The sequence below is a fragment of the Pseudorasbora parva genome, chromosome 7, assembly GCF_024679245.1.
Source record: "Pseudorasbora parva isolate DD20220531a chromosome 7, ASM2467924v1, whole genome shotgun sequence".
Lineage (NCBI taxonomy): Eukaryota > Metazoa > Chordata > Actinopteri > Cypriniformes > Gobionidae > Pseudorasbora > Pseudorasbora parva.
In genome coordinates, this window is record NC_090178.1 from 25,790,152 (window position 1) to 25,807,007 (window position 16,856).

Sequence of the window (16,856 nt, forward strand, 5' to 3'; positions counted from 1 at the left end):
AACAGGGACGATCTGTTGGTGTGTGTGTGTGTGTGTGTGTGTGTGTGTGTGTGTGTGTGTGTGTGTGTGTGTGTGTGTGTGTGTGTGTGTGTGTGTGTGTGTGTGTGTGTGTGTGTGTGCGTGTGTGTAAGAAAGAGTTTGTGTGCACGTGTGTTTGAGTGTGTTTAAAATGCAATTATAATGCAATTAATTGGTTTTGTTTAACAATTTTTGAGTTGTGTTGAGGTAAAAACAGTTACGGGTAGCATTAGTTGATTGCCAGGCTGCAATCATATACGTCATTGACAGAGTGCAAACAAATATGTAATGGATTTTTTAAATGACGTAGATCTTTCATGGGTTTTCTACATATTTCAATAAGAGACATCATTTATGTTATATTTAGCCATACAAGTCTTAAAACCAGGGGATCCCCTTAAAAATTGGATCACACAGATCCTAAAGGCTGAAAAGTCTTGGAGCACAAGAGTGTCCTTTAAGCAATTTAGCAACACTCTTATTTGAAGGTATACAGTGCCCTCTTTAAATGGGCTGTAAAAGGAATCGATAGCACTCTGAACTGGTTTTATTGTTATTCTGCACTTCATACATTGTCTGCTTTTTCTGGGTCTGTATTCCTTCTGTACCATTATATGTACTCTGCAGACATAAACTGGTTCTGAAAATTGAGTGCTTACAATTAGTCCAGCTTGTGTTGGCAGGTTTATGTCTGGCTTATTTGGAATGACTTGCCTGAGCTTGTTTGTGCTCATCGAAAAGGAACATTAGCTTGGTAACACATGGGCACATCTGGATTAAAAACAGCAGCACATCAGAAATTAATACACCCTGGGGTTTAAGGCTGCGCAATTCAGTTTGGTTCAGAAAACCTATCAGCAAAGAAAAAAAATGTTTATTTATGCTGGAATATACACTCACCTAAAGGATTATTAGGAGCACCATACTAATAATGTGTTTGACCCCCTTTCGCCTTCAGAACTGCCTTAATTCTTTGTGGCATTGATTCAACAAGGTGCTGAAAGCATTATTTAGAAATGTTGGCCCATATTGATAGGATAGCATCTTGGGGTTGATGGAGATTTGTGGGATGCACATCCAGGGCACGAAGCTCCTGTTCCACCACATCCCAAAAGATGCTCTATTGGGTTGAGCTCTCGTGACTGTGGGGGCCATTTTAGTACAGTGAACTCATTGTCATGTTCAAGAAACCAATTTGAAATGATTCAAGCTTTGTGACATGGTGCATTATACTGCTGGAAGTAGAAATCAGATGATGGGTACATGGTGGTCATAAACAGATGGACATGGTCAGCAACAATGCTCAGGTAGGCCGTGGCATTTAAACAATGCCCAATTGGCACTAAGGGGCCTAAAGTGTGCCAAGAAAACATCCCCCACACCATTACACCACTAGCAGCAGCAGTCTGCACAGTGGTAAGTTATGATGGATCCATGTTTTCATTCTGTTTACACCAAATTCTGCCTCTGCCTTCTGAATGTCTCAACAGAAATCGAGACTCATCAAACCAGGCAACATTTTTCCAGTCTACAACTGTACAATTTTGGTGAGCTTGTGCAAATTGTAGCCTCTTTTTCCTGTTTGTAGTGGAGATGAGTGGTACCTGCTGAGGTCTCAAGGTTGTGCGTTTGGGGCTTCACAAATGCTTTGCTGCATACCTCGGTTGTACTGAGTGGTTATTTTAGTCAAAGTTGCTCTTCTATCAACTTGAATCAGTCGGCCCATTCTCCTCTGACCTCTAGCATCAACAAGGCATTTTCGCCCACAGGACTGCCGCATACTGGATGTTTTTCCTTTTTCACACCATTCTTTGCAAACCCTAGAAATGGTTGTGCGTGAAAATCCCAGTAACTGAGCAGATTTTGAAATACTCAGACCGGCCCGTCTGGCACCAACAGCCATGCCACGCTCAAAATTGCTTAAATTAACTTTTATGTAACTTTTAATATTGTGTATAAAATGTAAATAACTTAGAATTAAATACTTAGATAATTGATAATTAAATTGAAACGCCCGGATAACAGAAAATGGGCAAAAGGGATGTGGGCGGAGCTTAAGTGATGCAATGACTATGGACAGCAGATAAATGGCTATCCTGCCACTCAAAGTGGCCATGCCTTTATAATTATACAGAACTTTAACTTTAGACCAAAACCACAATTTGTACCAGGCTGTAAACATGTTTTTTTCTGCTGTATAGTTGAGAATTTTAACATGGACTCAATGAGATTCTGCTTGTAATGCACAAGTACAGATAAGTATATGATGCTAAATGTTTATATTGATATTTGTAATGGATTTATGTAAGGATCATAACAATGTAAAACACTGTAAATACCATATACACAGTTATCATGCGCCAGCTTTAAAATCCATCTCTCTCTCTCTCTCTCTCTCTCTCTCTCTCTCTCTCTCTCTCTCTCTCTCTCTCTCTCTCTCTCTCTCTCTCTCTCTCTCTCTCTCTCTCTCTCTCTCTCTCTCTCTCTCTGGGTAAAAAGGCTGAAGACCTCTGCTTCATAAGCTTTTATGATAGACATTCCAAACTGCTGCAGAAGATATCCATGCAAGATGCTGGTTGGATATCTGTGTGAGATTGAAAAAACCCCAGTATCATTTGTTGGCTGTTGAAAAACGTTCTGTGGATCAGAGATATGAGAGCAGACCAGAGTCCCAGATCACTGCTTTATCTAGATGTGCTAAAGTGTTGAGCCAGCATGACTGACATACAGATCAGATGACAAGAGTGCAATGCAAGCATGTTATATGCACATATAAGCCCACAATCTACATGAAACAGCAAAATGGAGAGGGACAAAAACAGAAAAAAAGATAAAGGCAAGAGAAACAAGGTGTGTGGGTGGGTTTGTGTTCAATACAAAAAAATACACTTTTGTGTTCAAAAGTTTGAGGTCAAGTGTTTTTTGAACGAAGGCTGAGGCTGAATTTATTTGATCAAATATACAGTATAAAACAGTATTATTGTGAAATATTATTACAATTTATATTTTAAAATAAGCTTTTTAAATATATACTTTTTAATAAATGTAATGAAATCATGTAATGGCAAAGCTGAATTTGCTATAAGAAACATTTCTTATATCAATATTGAAAAGAGTGGACCCACTTTGCATTAGGTGGCCTTAACTACTAGTACTAACATTTAATAATTTGATACAATGCACTTATTGTATACATACATGTTTTTACATTGTACTTACATTTTTAAAAATACATTGGTAATTAATTTCTGTAGTTACATTAAAATTACACTGACACTTCCCTTACACCTGTGTGGTTTACCATACGTGGTCTTCACACGTCACTTTAAATGTAATATTTTTTTTAATAAAAATTACAACAACATGAAATGTACTGACCCTTTTTGAACTTAGTGTAGATTTATTAAAGACTGTCATCATTTATTCGCGCTTCTAACTCACTCTGAATGATTTGTTCATGAATTGGCTGATCTAAATGACTAGTCGCCGCGCTGTTCTCGGGTTACCGACTCAGAATATTATCAATGAAGGAACACATTTTTTGTCACAAGTTTACACTTACAAATAATCAGATAAAGCTATGCGTATTTGGTGTGTGGGGGGCTCTGAGCTTGGATATTTTTATGCTGCCTTGTGTTCATTCCTGTAGCTTGAAAGCTGCAGTATAAATTCATTGCAATTGCATTAAAAAATATCATATTGTGTTCCATATAAGAGCGAGTCATACAGGTTTGGAACGACAGACGACAGAAATTTTATTTTTGGGTGAACAATATATTTGAGCTAGATGGAGAAATGTTAAGAGTATAAACATTCTCAGCAGGGTAGGTTTGCGATGGGTAGATGTGTACTAAATGAAGAAGCCAAAACGTCCTTGAAAGTCCTTTGAGAGTCAGTGTGTTTAACCAAAAGTAAGGGAGGAGTGTGTGCTCCTGTGAGGAGGAGTGTGTGTGCACTGAGGTGTGAATAATAAATGCTAAAAATAGACCAGGAGGTGAACATCCCATCCGCACCTACACTCAGTGCTCTTTATTGACCCCTCAAAATATGCATCTCTTTATGCGTGTCTGCAAATGTAAAAAAGACAGTGATACACGCATGGGCAAGTTTGCGTACATGTAATCTGATTAGTATGCAAGCCTGCAGGTTTGAGATTGCCTGTCTTGTTCTTGAAACAGCACACCAAACTCTTTCTTGCCCTATTCTTGATTCCAAATCAAAGCCTGCCTCCTGTTCCACCATCCGCTTCCAGCATCAATGTCTCTTCCATTATTCCCTCTCTCACCAAGTCAGTGTGCTCTGTTTGAAAGCATCCATCACATCTTTGGCTTGCGTGGTATGTTTTAAAAGTCTGATTCCTGGGTGTTAGTTTGTAGCAGAGCTATAATGCAGGAGGTGGAGAGGGCTTGACCCTCTGTGTCTCCAGCATTGATCATCTGGTAGATAAAGGTGGGCCATAAGTCACTCCACAGCAGTCTTTGTCTGTTTTTACAGCTCCCCCATGGCTGAGGTTGTATTTAGTCCAAATCACTGCCAAATCTGCTCCTCCTTGATAAAGAGAGGCTGAACAGGACGTTCAGCAAAGCAGAGCCAGGACAGATTTGCTGACATTAATTACAGTTAATGCGTGGGCAAAATGGATGAGGTGAGAGGAAAGGAATATTGATTCACCATTTATTTTGGCTGGGTGGGTGCCGTGACTTCCTGTATCTGTAGTGCTTTTTGCTGTGACAAAGTTTATTTATTTATTTTTTTGCCAACAAAAATGTGCTTCATATAGGTTGGCTACAAACCGGAAGGTTGGTGGTTCGATCCCTGGTTCCACCTGACCAAGTGTCAAGGTGTCCATGAGCAAGACACCCAACCCCAACTGCCCCCGCCGAGATGGTGCCTAACATGGCTGACATCGCCGTCGCTTTATGAGTGGGTGAAAGTGAGAGTTTATCATTTACCATATAAGTGTGTATTTTATATAATAAAATTATCAATTAATACATTCAAAAATAGGAATTATATAACTTTCTCAAACTAATATTAGGTAAACCTAATAATATAATTTGGGGAAAATGCTGCCTTAAAGTCATAGTTCACCCAAAAATGACAATTGTGTAATCCATTTACTCATCATGTTGTTCCAAAATCCATAAGACTTTCATTCATCTTTTAAACACAAATCAAAATATTTTTCTTCTGGTTCTCCTTTTAAAGTAGCCTGACAAGCCAGACCCACATCAAGATGTTTGGTCTGGAATCTCACCATTGACAGCTCAGTCCGAGGGGCGGATAAACGGCTGTCTTTCAAACGCCCTCTGCACGCGATAGGATAGGGCTACACCAACCAGAGCAACGAAGGTGAAACAGAGCTAGTTGATAGATTAAACATTCACCGTATCCGGTCGGCAAAACTCAGAACACATCTTCCCTTTTTAAGAATGACTTCAGTGCCGTTCTTTGTTCTTTTCTCAGAGAAAAGCTTAACTCCAAGTCTTCAGAATCGCGGTCAAAGCTGATTCGAAAGACCGCCGCCGTTCGCCAGTTTCTGTGTTTACTAGAAGCACGCAAACTCAACTCGGCAGTCGTCATTATGGCCCCGCCCGCCGACTCTATATACAATGTGATTGGCCCGTCCAGATTGAGAGGAATACAGCTCAGAAGGGTATTGAGAGTTCCTAGACGACACTTGCGGGCAGATTAAATTTGCTGCCGCTAGGGTGCGTCTAGATTTCTAGGCTACTTTTAAAGACCATTACACCAAAAAGTTGGCACTTTAAAGCTACACTGTGTGATATTTTCCCCCATCTAGCGGTGAAAAGGTATATGACCATCCAGCGAATATTGGTTTCTGTTCCTTTCAATTCTGATTTAGTTTTAACTCCTGCGGTGGCCGATTTAGTCCAAGATTAACATGGCAATCCCCCTTCTTCACATTCTACACGGCCATCGAGTGTTAAATCGCGAAAAGCGAAGCTTGAATTTATGGGTATGTCCCTCTTTGGCTAATGTACTTTCAAGATGGAGGGGCAACATGGCGACCAGCATTCGAACCCCTCACCCGTATGTATTTTCAATGGCATATTATAAACTTACGTGACTACTTTATTACTTGAAAGAAGTAAATAAACATTAATGAGCACATATATTTTTGAAAGAACTAAGTGTTTTTAGCTAAGAATGAACTAAAAAAGTTACACAGTGTAGCTTTAAATAGTTTATAAAGAGATTGTAAAATAAATATACTGTATAGGAATCAAGCAAACAAGCAAGTTTAATTCTGAAGAGACACAATCACTTCATGGTGAACAGATTTAATTTAGTTATTTTTCATATAAACTCTGTGCCTCTTCAGCAGAGTTGGGTAGTTAAGTAATTTGTTAATGTAATTTAATTACTTTTCCCGTGAAAAAGTAAAATAAGGGATTACTCTTATTTCTTCTCTAATTTATTTACAGTTACTTCTGATGCAATTGAACTAAATACATTGTATAGATGGTAGAGCAAGTAAGGGATTATGTACACCCAGCCTCCGCTTCGCGTCGGGGTCCTGATCACTCTGTCGAGGTTTATTCTGCGATAACAACCGGCTGGATGTACATTATCCCGCTTATTACACGGCTACTAGTCTCAAATAAATAATTATTAGACACAAAATATTATCTTGAGATTAAATATTTTATTAACTCTTCCGCAAAGCTTCCGCAAAGAAAAACAGTTCCAACCTGCTTTAAGCCTTTATTTATTGCTGAAGATTTGCCATGTCCTTGCTAAATGTTGAAAATGAATGCCGAAAGGGTTAGTTCACCCAAAAATGAAACCAAGCCTAAACCCTCAAGTTATCATAGGTTTATGACATTCTTCTTTCAGACAAATACAATCGGAGTTATATTTAAAAAGTCCAGGCTAACGTTAATCCAAGCAGTTGTTGTAGTTGTGTTTGAAGTCCATAAAAAATGCAGCTGTCCGTCAAATAGCGTGCTCCACACAACTCCGATGGGTTAATAGAGCCTTCTGATTCGAATCGATGTGTTTGTGTAAGAAAAATATCTATATTAAAAACGTTATAAAGGAAACCTGCCTTGAAGTCTTCCATTGTAACCCACCGCTGTTTAAGCCACAAGAAGGCGCCAGCGTTAAGCATAGAAGTAGTACCGGTCAAGATAACTCGTAGTACCCGTATGAGCGGTTGTTATCTTGGAATAACATACCGCTGGAATGCGCAATTGACCAATCAGAATCAAGTATTTCACAGAGCCGTGTCATAATTATATATAATACAATAGTGGAATTAACATCAAAATTAAAAGTCTAACTTTAAAAGGTGTTTTATGTATCCTTTCACATTTGTAATACTTTGGTCAGGTAATAAGAATACTTTATGTAGTTTTATATTATTTATTTTAATTAATTCAAATAGCTGTTTCATGTTTATCCTTGAATCACTTAACTAGACAAGGTTGATATATGATTTAGAAAGACACATTTAGAACAACATATAGTTAGTTATATGAATATAACTATTCATATTATAACTAATTTTGCACAATTACATGCAACTAACCCTAAACCAAAATCTAATCCTATATAGTTAATTATTATTACTCAGTACTTAAGTGTATACTTACACTGTAACACAAGACGCCGTATAACCTAAATGAACTGTTTACTTGTTCTCTGTGGTAGGACTGAGATATTATAAATTTATTTTTAGCAAAAAAATGTTAGACAGCTCCAGGGCTTTTGGGAAAATTACAGATTGTACTTCCGCTTTTTTGTATCCCCACCCACGGGATATCTGAAAATGGTAATGCAAAGGATGGTGCCTTTTATCCGTATCAAGTAAAATGCCATAAGAGATTATTTCCCAAAAGATGATCTCAGAGGTATAGAGGGTTGCATTTTAGCTGAACAAAAGCTCAACATTAAACACAGGTCAGTGCTTCTGACTTGATGCCAAGTAATGAGAGAACAGGTCACAGACCATTTCTATAGTCCTTATGTGTGTATTACATAATCTTTCACACACTGGATGCATGTCTGTTCATCACCATAACAACATTTTCAGTCCTCTTCCATTAATGATTATCTAATATGACTGGGAGGGTTTCTGAAATTCAAGGCCTAGTGAGTCTAATACATGCTGATGTTGTAGTGCTATATCTATCATTGCATTGCTGTGTGAGATAATCTCAACGTGCCATGAGCTCAGACAGGAAAAGAGGTCTATATCGTTGGATGTAGGATGGGGGAGCGAGAACCCTCCTCTTTCTGACCCTACCAAACCCTTTCACCACACATCTGACAGTCACTTGTTCTTTTACTCATTTGCTTGTAGTCAGAGTTAATTAACGGAATTAGCCTTCTGGGGTCCGACACTTAGAAAGGATGACCCAAGCCAATTTTCACCAGCCCATAATGTGTGCGATCGTCCAAATTTATTTATTTTTGTATAATTAAAATTCATGCTCAATCAACGGCTGTGTCCGAAATGTACCTCTCTTGAGTAGGTACTTTTTTTGAATAAGTAATTACTTCACGACCACTAAAAAAGTATATCCTATATAGTATGAATGTGAGTAGGATAAATATTATGGACAGACTCACCATGTTGTCATTATCATGTGACCCACCAGGGTCAGTTATGTACTTCACTGCCATTCATAAATCCACTCTCGTGACCTCATGGGATAGTAAAGTGTCCATCATATGCACACTTCAGAATTCTGCCGGAAGAAGTTTTGTCATTTGGGTACTTTTGCCTACTCTTTTATGAGTACTGTGAATCTGAACATACTTCTTTTGTCACATACTCTTTTTGCCTATTATAAAGTAGGGAAGTATGCGAGTTCAAATGCAGCCAAAACTGACAGGTAACCTATAAATGTAGTTTAAATGGTTAGGGTTAGGATCTACATTATCTGTTTTTTTTTGTTTGTTTTTTTGTATATCATTTAAAATAACTAAATAAAACAGGCTACATTAGTTTACTCAAACAATATCACCAGGTGACTTTTAAAGCATAGATATTTTATTTTTTAGAGTGAAACTATTTTAGGGAGATACTTTTTTAGATCATTCGACTGTCCTGTTTATAATTGTGTATTTATTTATAACACTAAAAACCAATGGCTGACAAAAATAGTTAAGCACCAAATACCTTTTAAACAAAATAAAACCTTTTTCTGATTCCAAAATATCCAATGAGGTAAAAAAAAGAAAAAAAAGAAAGAATGGGATCTTCAGGCATCCTATTTGTAATGTCTCCTATTTGTTTTAATTTACTTCCCACAATGGAAAATACATCTGTCCACGGTATTCCACAGACATGATCAAATGTAGATAATTTTTTTATTATAAAATAATGCTGTAATTTTTTTCATTATGTGAAAATAGAACCACAACATTATGGATTCATAATAAAGACACAGAGTGAGTGTGTGTTATGTTATATGCATAAAAACTGCCATTTACTTAAATTATTGTAGGCTACAACCCTGAATTCATGGTGATGGCAGATGTGTAACATCTGGGTGTGAATCATTATATTATTCTTCTGAAGTAAAAAGAAACATTTAACTTTCTTGTCCCGTAGTGATTTAATAATGCATGCATCAGGAGAATAAATACCCATGCCTTATGTTTCTCTATGCACAGTTCAAGCCATTTCTGCAACCTCGCTACATGAACATATCAATTTAACACACACGCTTTGCAACTATCCAATCCATTCCTGCGAGGCACTGCTGAGTGATAAACACAAATTAAATGTTATCTTCGTCAAGAGGCGACCCCAGAGAGCCTCTAAAAATCACATTTCAGCAGTTGCGACGGTTGCGGCTCATTGCAATAATGATGTGTATTATCATTTAGGCTCACAGTGTCATAACCGCTGCTCAGCACTCCTGCGCACAATGAGAAACAGCCGTGATTCTATATTAATGCGCTACGGCACGCGCTGGACATAAAACATGGACATAATACAACCGTAAACATTCAGGTCGCAAATGAAATATTACCACACTGTTTGTATAGCTTAATAGTCCACCGCCCAGCATCTCTCCATCTCCAAAAGAGCTACGGTTCGCTTCCATACACCCCTTCTTCTGTGGCAATATCATATAGCCTGCATGAATGCGCTCGCGCAGCAAACCTACATTATGTACGACTAGTTTCGCGGATAAAAGCCTTAAAGAAGCGCTTCCCTGTCTGACCACATAACTTACTTTTCACAATGGCGAGGATGCAGAAGAGCGTCCACAGAGCCATCATCTCAGCGAGGACGGGGAAGCATCTGCCGCGCGTGAACTGCTCTCTCCCGTGGGCGCGTGTGGTCGTGCGTATCGGAGCGTGACTTTGTCGAGGTGGACACGCGCGCGATGGTTAAATTATTGTTTTCTTTCTTCTCGACGTTATTTGGTACCTTGCATCGTTACATCAGCGGCTGTGGGTTACTGAACGCGTAGTTTCTCCCCGCAAGCGTGATGGAATGGTTTTATGAGCAGCCAGGTAAGGTGAAGGACTACTCGCGGTGCGCTAGAGAAGATGTGACGAGATGACAGGAACAGCGAAGGGGAGGGGCGGGGGAGGCTGGCATACCTCAGATTCCCCATCACTACATCCGGTTACATAGAATGTGTTTTTTCACAAGACGCATACAATTTCCTTTACAAGGTCATTTGACCCACCTGAAGAGTCGCAGTCCATTTCAGAGGATGCTTTACTTTTCAGTGACATCTTATTCAAAAAAATGAAAAGTAGGGAAGTAGGGAACATTCGAAAGAAAATGTCTCTGTCTAAGAACATATCACTTCAAAAGTAATCAAAAATATTTGAGATTACAATTATAATTTCCACAATTTGTGAAAAGTGTTTATACATCATTCCAGTTCTACTTACAACAAAGTGATCATCATAAAGTGGTTGAGAATTGCAAGCAATCCCAGACATTTCTGTTGTGCAAATGAATGCAGAGTTAAGTCTATTAGCCTGTGTGAGAGTCCTAAATTACTAAATAGTTAGGTGTGTGTGTGTGTGTGTGTGTGTGTGTGTGTGTGTGTGTGTGTGTGTGTGTGTGTGTGTGTGTGTGTGTGTGTGTGTGTGTGTGTGTGTGTGTGTGTGTGTGTGTGTGATTGTAAATGTTAAACGTGGTTAGGTTAACATGCTAAGGTTCTTTATTGTCATCTTCCATGAAGAACCTTACACGTAAATTAAACTTTTCCATTGCACAAAGGTTCTTTATAGTTTTTCAGATTATTGAAAAGTTCTTCACCGAAAAAAAAGTGGTTCTTTTAAAAGCTGCTCCATTAAAAAGGTTGTTCGGGAACCCACAGTGGTTCTTTAATGGCATCTCCGTGACAAAACCAATGGAACATTATTTTTAAGAGCTTTACGATGCTGCATATACTGTGTACATCAATGGTACCTCTTAAACATTATTTATGAGAAGCTTGGTCATTACTCTTTGGCCTATGAAAATTGAGTGCTGAACAGCCCTGTTTGTCTATCACGGGACGTGCTTGAAATGTGGACCTACAGCACATGGGACATGCTTGAAATGTGGACCTACAGCACATGGGACGTGCTTGAAATGTGGACCTACAGCACATGGGACGTGCTTGAAATGTGGACCTACAGCACACACTGCAAGTGCACAGGGCAAAATTCCTGAACTCTCTTGAAGTGCATGTCCCAAAGAGTCGCATCAAATGTAAACTTGAATTTATACTGTAGCACTGATGATTATAACCAAACAGGGATATTATAGATTGTTTGATGTTGCTTGATTTCTTTATCTCTTCAGAATTTAAGTGACAATTTTTCATGATTTTACCAGTTCAATGTGAAGTCGACCTTTTAGGCTCTTGATTTACCGATGTGTAAAACAGTTCTCAAGTTGTTTTCGTCCATGAGCAAGACACCTAACCCCAGCTGCTCCTGACGAACTGGATGGTGCCTTGCATGGCTGACACCGGCATCGAGGTATGAATGGGTGAATGTGAGGGTTGTTATCATGTTGTTATCAATTCAGATTTTTTTTTAATCATAATTGTGCAGCACTATATTTACCTTCAAATATCACAAACACATCTAGCTCCCAACAGTTGTTGTAAGGCAACATCACCCTACTCCAACAGCTGGGAGTAAAGCATGTTCTGTATGGGGACTTACGCTTCATTTGTTTTGCCCCAGGGGAGCGGGTGGCTGGGTGTGAGATTTTCAAGGAGAAGGGTATCGTCTCTCCACCAGTCAGCATCGGTAACATCACCCTATGACTGAGTACTGTCCCCACATCACAACCACTCTTGTCTGTGTGTCAGTCACTTCTGGCCTTTCAAGTTCAACCAGTGGTTCTGCAGTTGCTCTGTGTCAAAACTCAGTGCTCAGCGTTCCAGAAATAACCGTTGCTTCCGGGGAGATGATGGGGTCTCCAAGCTCTCCCTGTCTCCTTGTTCACTCTCTCCATGTCTCATGCACTCACACTGTTTATGGCTCTCTCTGTCTTCCATTACACATACGCTTACACCCTTTAGACAAAATGTCTATTTCTGCATGTTCTCTGGGGGGATCCCTATAGATGACCTCTGCTTTAAATCCCTAAAGACACTAGTGGGAGGAGAAGGGAAGGAAGGATGTGGAAACATTACAAGAAAGGGTATGATAAGAGAGAATGGATTAATAGAGAAAGAAAAGAAAGAGAGAGCAGGGAGGTGGAATTAATGTGCAGGAAAGCAAGAGCTTGGTCACTGGTGACTCACTGGTTGACTGTTACGTAGGTATTCATGTCCTATTCACACCATAGTGTACAGCTATGCTCTTTATGAACAATGAGTCACACAGAGCTGAGGATACCTCAAGCTTCCTGGCATATAGTCTTCTATATTCTGACTTACTAGAGTATGTGAGGAAAATATTGTAAATGGAGAGATGAAAGGAAGCAAATGTAAAGGCATGCAATGTCATAATTATAAGGTCCTGTGCTTGATACATTGGACAACAAGCATCTTCCAATATGTTCGATCTGTGCATTATAAAAAAATAATAATAAAAAATCAGGCCCAAATTGAACATTTTCTAGTGACTGATTTTTTAGTTGGCCAAATTGAATTTCTGTGAATTAAATTGCATCAATTCACAGAAAATCATTTTGGCCAACTGAAAAATTTAGATTTAATCAGTCACTAGAAAATGTTCAGTTGGGGCATGATGTGTTTTATATCGCATTTTTACATATATTAAAGTGTTATATATTTTTTAAATATTCTTTTTCATAGAGTGTAATATAGCTGTTTGTGAATGTAAATGTTCTGCAAAGTTGTAAAGTCAAAAGTGCACGATAAATAAAGTTAATGTCTACCAAAAGAAAGAATTGACTCTGAACTGCCTATACGAGTTGTTTTTTATTCGGATGCCTACCTCATTAGAAAATACATTTGTATAATGCCCAGCCATGCTGTCCCGCCCACAAACGCTTCTTAAATCTTGGAGTTCAACGCACGGGGTCAGTAGCCAGTATATTCGGAACTTGCTTCTCAGAATCAAAACCTGTAAGTATGAATAATTGTTGATGTATATATTTTCTACTGGGTGTTATATGTACTATAAAAATATGTAGTTTTGTGTTTCATATTGTCTAGGTATCTGGCTAACTGGCTAACTCACATTATTACTGTCTTACTGAAATACTTCTGCTCATCAGCTGTAGGCCACTATTACCTAAAACTTCTATTAATGCTTATTGTCTGTTGTTCTTCGAGTAAATATAAAGGATGAAGAAAGGTTTGTTTTGCAAATTTCAATTTTAAATCTGCCATTGACATTAGTGCTCGGCTAACGTATGTGACACACACACACACACACACACACACACACACACACACACACACACACACACACACACACACACACACACACACACACACACACACACACACACACAAAATCTGGTTCTTCAGCATTTTTGGGGGGTGGTTAGGGTGCTATATTTGGCACCACTGCCAAACAAAGAATGCGTTAAGCCCCTGTATTGTTCTTTAACAGTTCTCTAACTCTCTCTTAGTGTTTTAGTTGAGTTGGGAAAAGGATTAAAAAATGACATTAAAATACAGTGTATTTCCTGAAGATAACGTGGTTCTCGTCATTTTTCCCCCAAGCTGCCCTATTAGGAAATATTCCAGGGCCTCCACACAAGACATTTTGACCCCCTAGAAAAGCATAAAAGTAATGCTTTTGACATTGTAGTAAATTCACATCATATGAGAGTGGAGTAACATATCTAAAATCTATGAAGGAGATTGGGGTAGTTCTGCATAACTCCATTTGAAAAAGGTGCTGTATAGCTCCTTTAAAGTTATAGCACTTAAAGTGGTTTCCCTATGATTACAAGCCATTTAACAGCTGTTTCACGATTGGCCGGAAAACTACAAAACAGCGATCCTCTGTTTTTTAGTCTAAAACCTTGTGTTCCACTAATGCTCACAAATCAGTTCTTTATAATGATATACTCTTTTCATGTAGTTGCGATGTTATATCGTCATGTTTATCAAAATAAAACTAATAAAAAACGTAAACCCCACTTCAACATTGATAGTGGCTTATGTTAAACTTTATTACTGTACGTAGTATCAAGCAGTACATGAATGAAAAGCATCTGTGAATTTGACGAATAATGCATTTATTTCACTTCAGCTGTAATATAGTATGGAAACACAGCACAAGCGTCACTACGGGAAGCAGAACGCGTCCAACTTTACGTCTCCGTTTGCAGCTCCTCCCCGTCTGTACTGGCTACTCGCAGACCGGTTTTTATATATATATATAAAAAGTTTGGAAATATTTTTTTACAATAGCTTGAGCCCTCTCTGAGGGCCTAGAGGGCCCTGACAGTTCCCTGCTGGTGTGTACAATGAAACGTCCATAACATGCTTTGTAAGAAGTCGACCTATCACCAGTGACTAGGCCATCTGGCCAATCGGAGCAGAGAAGATTGTGGAAAGGAGGGGTTTAGAAAGGCTGATTGATCCAACAAAGTCATTTGAGAATCATTGAAAAATGTGATGATGTGCAATTATTATGATAAAATGTTAGGGTTACTATGTTAGTATAACAAAACAAAATTAGAAGCCTTTAAAATAGTAGAATAATATAATATCATTATGTAATATGTTTTTAAATGCTTCACATGTTTAGAGATGATTTGCTTTTTTTCCTCTGCTGAAACACATTCATTTCAGCCTGCTTTTCACCATCACCTTGTTCATCACCTTCTACTACAATCTTTCCTGCTTTTATTTTTGTTCTACTCTTAAACTTCTGCCTCTCTTCCATGTATTCCTCTATGGTTTCCCTCACAGCCTTCCACTCCTTCCCTCCGTTGTTCTCTGTCTTTCCTTCTGATGTCATATTCTATGTGGACCTTTGTGCTCTCTCTCTCTCTCTCTCTCTCTCTCTCTCTCTCTCTCTCTCTCTCTCTCTCTCTCTCTCTCTCTCTCTCTCTCTCTCTCTCTGTCTCTCTCTCTCTCTCTCTCTCTCTCTCTCTCTACTCTCTCTCTCTCTCTCTCTCTCTCTCTCTCTCTCTCTCTCTCTCTCTCTCTCTCTACCCCCCCCCCCCACACACACACACACATACACATTTTCGTATACTTTCTGCCTCCCTCTCTCTATCTCTGCAGAGCTGAGCTGACAGGGAAACTTCAGTGCTGCAAGTGCTCGGAGTCTCTTCTTGAATTATTTACACACTGGGACCCCCCCAAGTGCTTATCTCAACCCTCCCTCCCCCTTACTCCACCCTCTCTCCTTCCTTCTCTGTCTCCTGCCATTTGCTGCTGGCATGCTTTCTCTAACTTTTGTGATTTTGACACACTGACTGACTTCAGCTGTTGTGAAGAATGCTATTTTGCCAGGACTAGGGTTTCCTCCCAGTTCTAAATGCAATGTGAAGGAATATTAATATCATCTATTAGGGGAAAAAACAACAACAACAAAAAATGTCTTTGGGAAAAGAGGTGGATGAGAATGAACACACACTCCTTCTGTGTGATTTATAAGATGTTTTCCTCATGGGGACCTAAAAATGTCCCCATAAGGACAAGAATTTCGGATATTGCCATCTTTGAGGCCACACACACACACACACACACACACACACACACACACACACACACACACACACACACACACACACACACACACACACACACACACACACACACACACACACACACACACACACACACACACACACACACACACACACACACACACACACACACACACACACACACACACACACACACACACACACACACACACACACACACACACACACACACACACACACACACACACACACACACACACACACACACACACACACACACACACACACACACACACACACACACACATTGTTTGCGCCATGGTCTGCCAGTTGAGCAATTAAAAAAAAAAAAAAAACGATTTCTTATTTGCTTATGCATTACACTTATTATTTAATTGTCTGTGTTTTGAAAGCAAGAGTTTAAGTTAAAATTGTAAATAGTGTAAATGATTTCCACTTATGTACACTAGACAAAAGTTTGGGGTCAGTAAGATAAAAAAATATATATATATGTCTCATATGCTCGGCTCAGCAAGGCAGAATTTATTTAATCAGAAAGGCAGCCAAAAAAGTAAGTGTGAAATATTATTGTATTTTAAATAACTGGTTTATATTTTGATGTATTTTATAATTTAATTTATTCCTGTGGTGAATTTTCAGCATTATTATACTTCAGTGTCACATGATCCTTCAGAAATCAAACCAATATGCTGATTTGGTGCTCAAGATTTCTGATTATTATGTAAAT

At 38.8% G+C, this 16,856-nt stretch overlaps 1 protein-coding gene across 1 annotated transcript in view; it reads right to left on the bottom strand.

Moving 5' to 3' along the window:
* chrnb2 (cholinergic receptor, nicotinic, beta 2) overlaps positions 1-10,563 on the bottom strand; it is a 42,168-nt gene extending 31,605 nt beyond the window's left edge. Inside the window, exon 1 of the mRNA XM_067448798.1 lies at positions 10,236-10,563. Within this exon, the coding sequence (XP_067304899.1) occupies positions 10,236-10,281 (46 nt within the window). The 5' untranslated portion in view covers positions 10,282-10,563. The remainder of the gene's footprint in view (positions 1-10,235) is intronic.
* Positions 10,564-16,856: the final 6,293 nt, after the last annotated feature.